This window comes from Nanorana parkeri, unplaced genomic scaffold (genome assembly GCF_000935625.1).
Source record: "Nanorana parkeri isolate BGI_ZX_2015 unplaced genomic scaffold, ASM93562v1 scaffold1226, whole genome shotgun sequence".
Lineage (NCBI taxonomy): Eukaryota > Metazoa > Chordata > Amphibia > Anura > Dicroglossidae > Nanorana > Nanorana parkeri.
Window position 1 is genome coordinate 118,852 of NW_017307494.1, and position 2,142 is coordinate 120,993.

The following is a 2,142-nucleotide window of genomic DNA, read 5'->3' on the forward strand; positions in this document are numbered from 1 at the left end:
GCCTTGCTGAGGGTAAAGTTGCAGACGTTCCCTGAAGATACGCAGCCTTTGTGTAAACTTGGAGACGTTCCCTGGCTGTGACACAGCGCGGGTGTGATAGTTTTCAGACGCTCCCTGGCCGTGACAGGCTGGGAGTGGATGTTGGAGCGGCTCCCCGTGCTGTGACAGGCGGTGAATTTGCAGACGCTCCCTGGCACTGACAGGCTGGGCTGGTAGCCGGCTGTAGGAGTAACGCTCGGATCCCGGGGAGGGAAGCGCACTCTCCGACACTCAGCGCTGGGATCGGCCGAGCGATCGGGAACGTGCTCTGCTCCGCCGGCTCTGGGATTGCTCGATCTGTCTGCAGGGATCTTATTCTTCCTATGCAAGCCCGGTGTACAGCGTGCTGATCGCTGTGTGCAAGCATCCTCCTCCTTATCCCTGGACCCCGCATCCCTCCGCCTGCAATGCACTGAGGACACCAGGCGCAATCATGACGGTGGATTTTGAAGAATGTATCAAGGATTCGCCCCGATTTCGGTAAGGGAATAATGTGATTGGTGCAACCCCATGGACTTCACCGACTACCCTGTACATGTCTGTGTGTGTGTGGATGGAGGAGAGCATGGTGGAGGCACACAGGTCAGGTATTGATCAGGGTGAGCCCGGTGTAGAGGACAATCAGAGGATGGATACAATACAAAGTCTGACACATCAACAATGTATATCATCTGAGAGATCACATGTATCTTCCTGACCTTTATCTGTACAATGTGTCCTTATATCTATCTACCAATCCTCCAACACGGGCCCACATTATCTATCTATCTATCTATCTATCTATCTATCTATCTATCTATCTATCTATCTATCTATCCTCATGTATTGGTCCACTCCTATCAATCTATTGATCCATCCATTCATTCATCAATCCTCATTCTCAGGCATTGGCCCACATCTATCTATAGCTGTCTGTCTGTCTATCTGTCCTTAAGTATCTATCTATCTATCTATCTATCTATCTATCTATCTATCTATCCTCAAGTATTGGCCCACTCCTATCTATCTATCTATCTATCTATCTATCTATTGATCATCTATCTATCATCTGTATACCAATTCTCATTCTTAAGTATTGGCATCTAACTATCTATCCTCAAGTATTGGCCCATTCCTATCTATTGATCCATACATTTATCAATTCTCATTCTTAGGGATTGGCCTATCTATCTATCTATCTTATCTATCTTATCTATCTTATCTATCTATCTATCTATCTATCCTTCTCATTCTCAAGTATTGGCCTCTAGCTAGCTATCTGTCCTTAGGTAAACAGCAGTGATCAATACTTATCAATCTACCTATCATCTATCCATCAATTCTCAAGCATTGGCCCACAGACCTTTAGCTCCCCTTCACTCCTGAGCATTTTTTTTGCTCTCAATGCATCGTTCTACTGTCTATCAATTCTTCTTCTCAAGTATTGGCCTATCTATCCTATCTATCCTATCTATCCTATCTATCCTATCTATCCTATCTATCCTATCTATCCTATCTATCCTATCTATCTTCAAGCATTGGTCCACAGACTTTTAGCTGCACACAGACCAATTGTTTCCACTCCACAGTCAATAGACATAAATGTTTTATAGATACAGATGAATAATTTTGCCCATGAGAAGGTTGTCCTGTAACTCTCTAATATTTGGACAGCCCTGGAGTCCACTCAGTTTGTATCTAATCAGGCCGGTCCTTGCACTACATAGTTGATGGTAGATCTGGAGAAGATTGTACAATCGGATAGTATAATAATGTATGTTCGTGCACACAGCATTGATGATGCACAGAGTATAGTCACCCACATCAACCACATTCCAGTTTAGGAAGCCAGATCAGTGAAATGTCTATATTCTGATTGGCTGCTGTGTGTTATTAAACCTTCATTTGCTTTTTGCCTTATTGAAGAAATTGGTGTGATTGCACTGTGTATATTATCATTCGATATTTGGTCTTGCCTGTATCGGTGACATTTTTGTGTCATATCCTGCACTTTACTGGCCAGCAGTGGCCCCTGGTGCCCCATTACTGATTGCCAGCCTCTGTATAGTAGGAAGGATGGATGAACTTGCTGCATGTGTTGTAGGAACACGTGATAACCGCATC

General features: G+C 44.2%; 1 protein-coding gene across 3 annotated transcripts in view; it reads left to right on the plus strand.

The window, feature by feature from the left end:
- The first annotated feature begins 357 nt into the window (after positions 1 to 357).
- ACAP3 (ArfGAP with coiled-coil, ankyrin repeat and PH domains 3) overlaps positions 358 to 2,142 on the plus strand; it is a 160,452-nt gene continuing 158,667 nt past the window's right edge. For all 3 annotated transcript variants that reach the window (XM_018568682.1, XM_018568683.1, XM_018568684.1), the window contains exon 1: positions 358 to 519. In XM_018568682.1, coding sequence (XP_018424184.1) covers positions 473 to 519 — 47 coding nt within the window. In that variant the 5' untranslated portion in view covers positions 358 to 472. The remainder of the gene's footprint in view (positions 520 to 2,142) is intronic.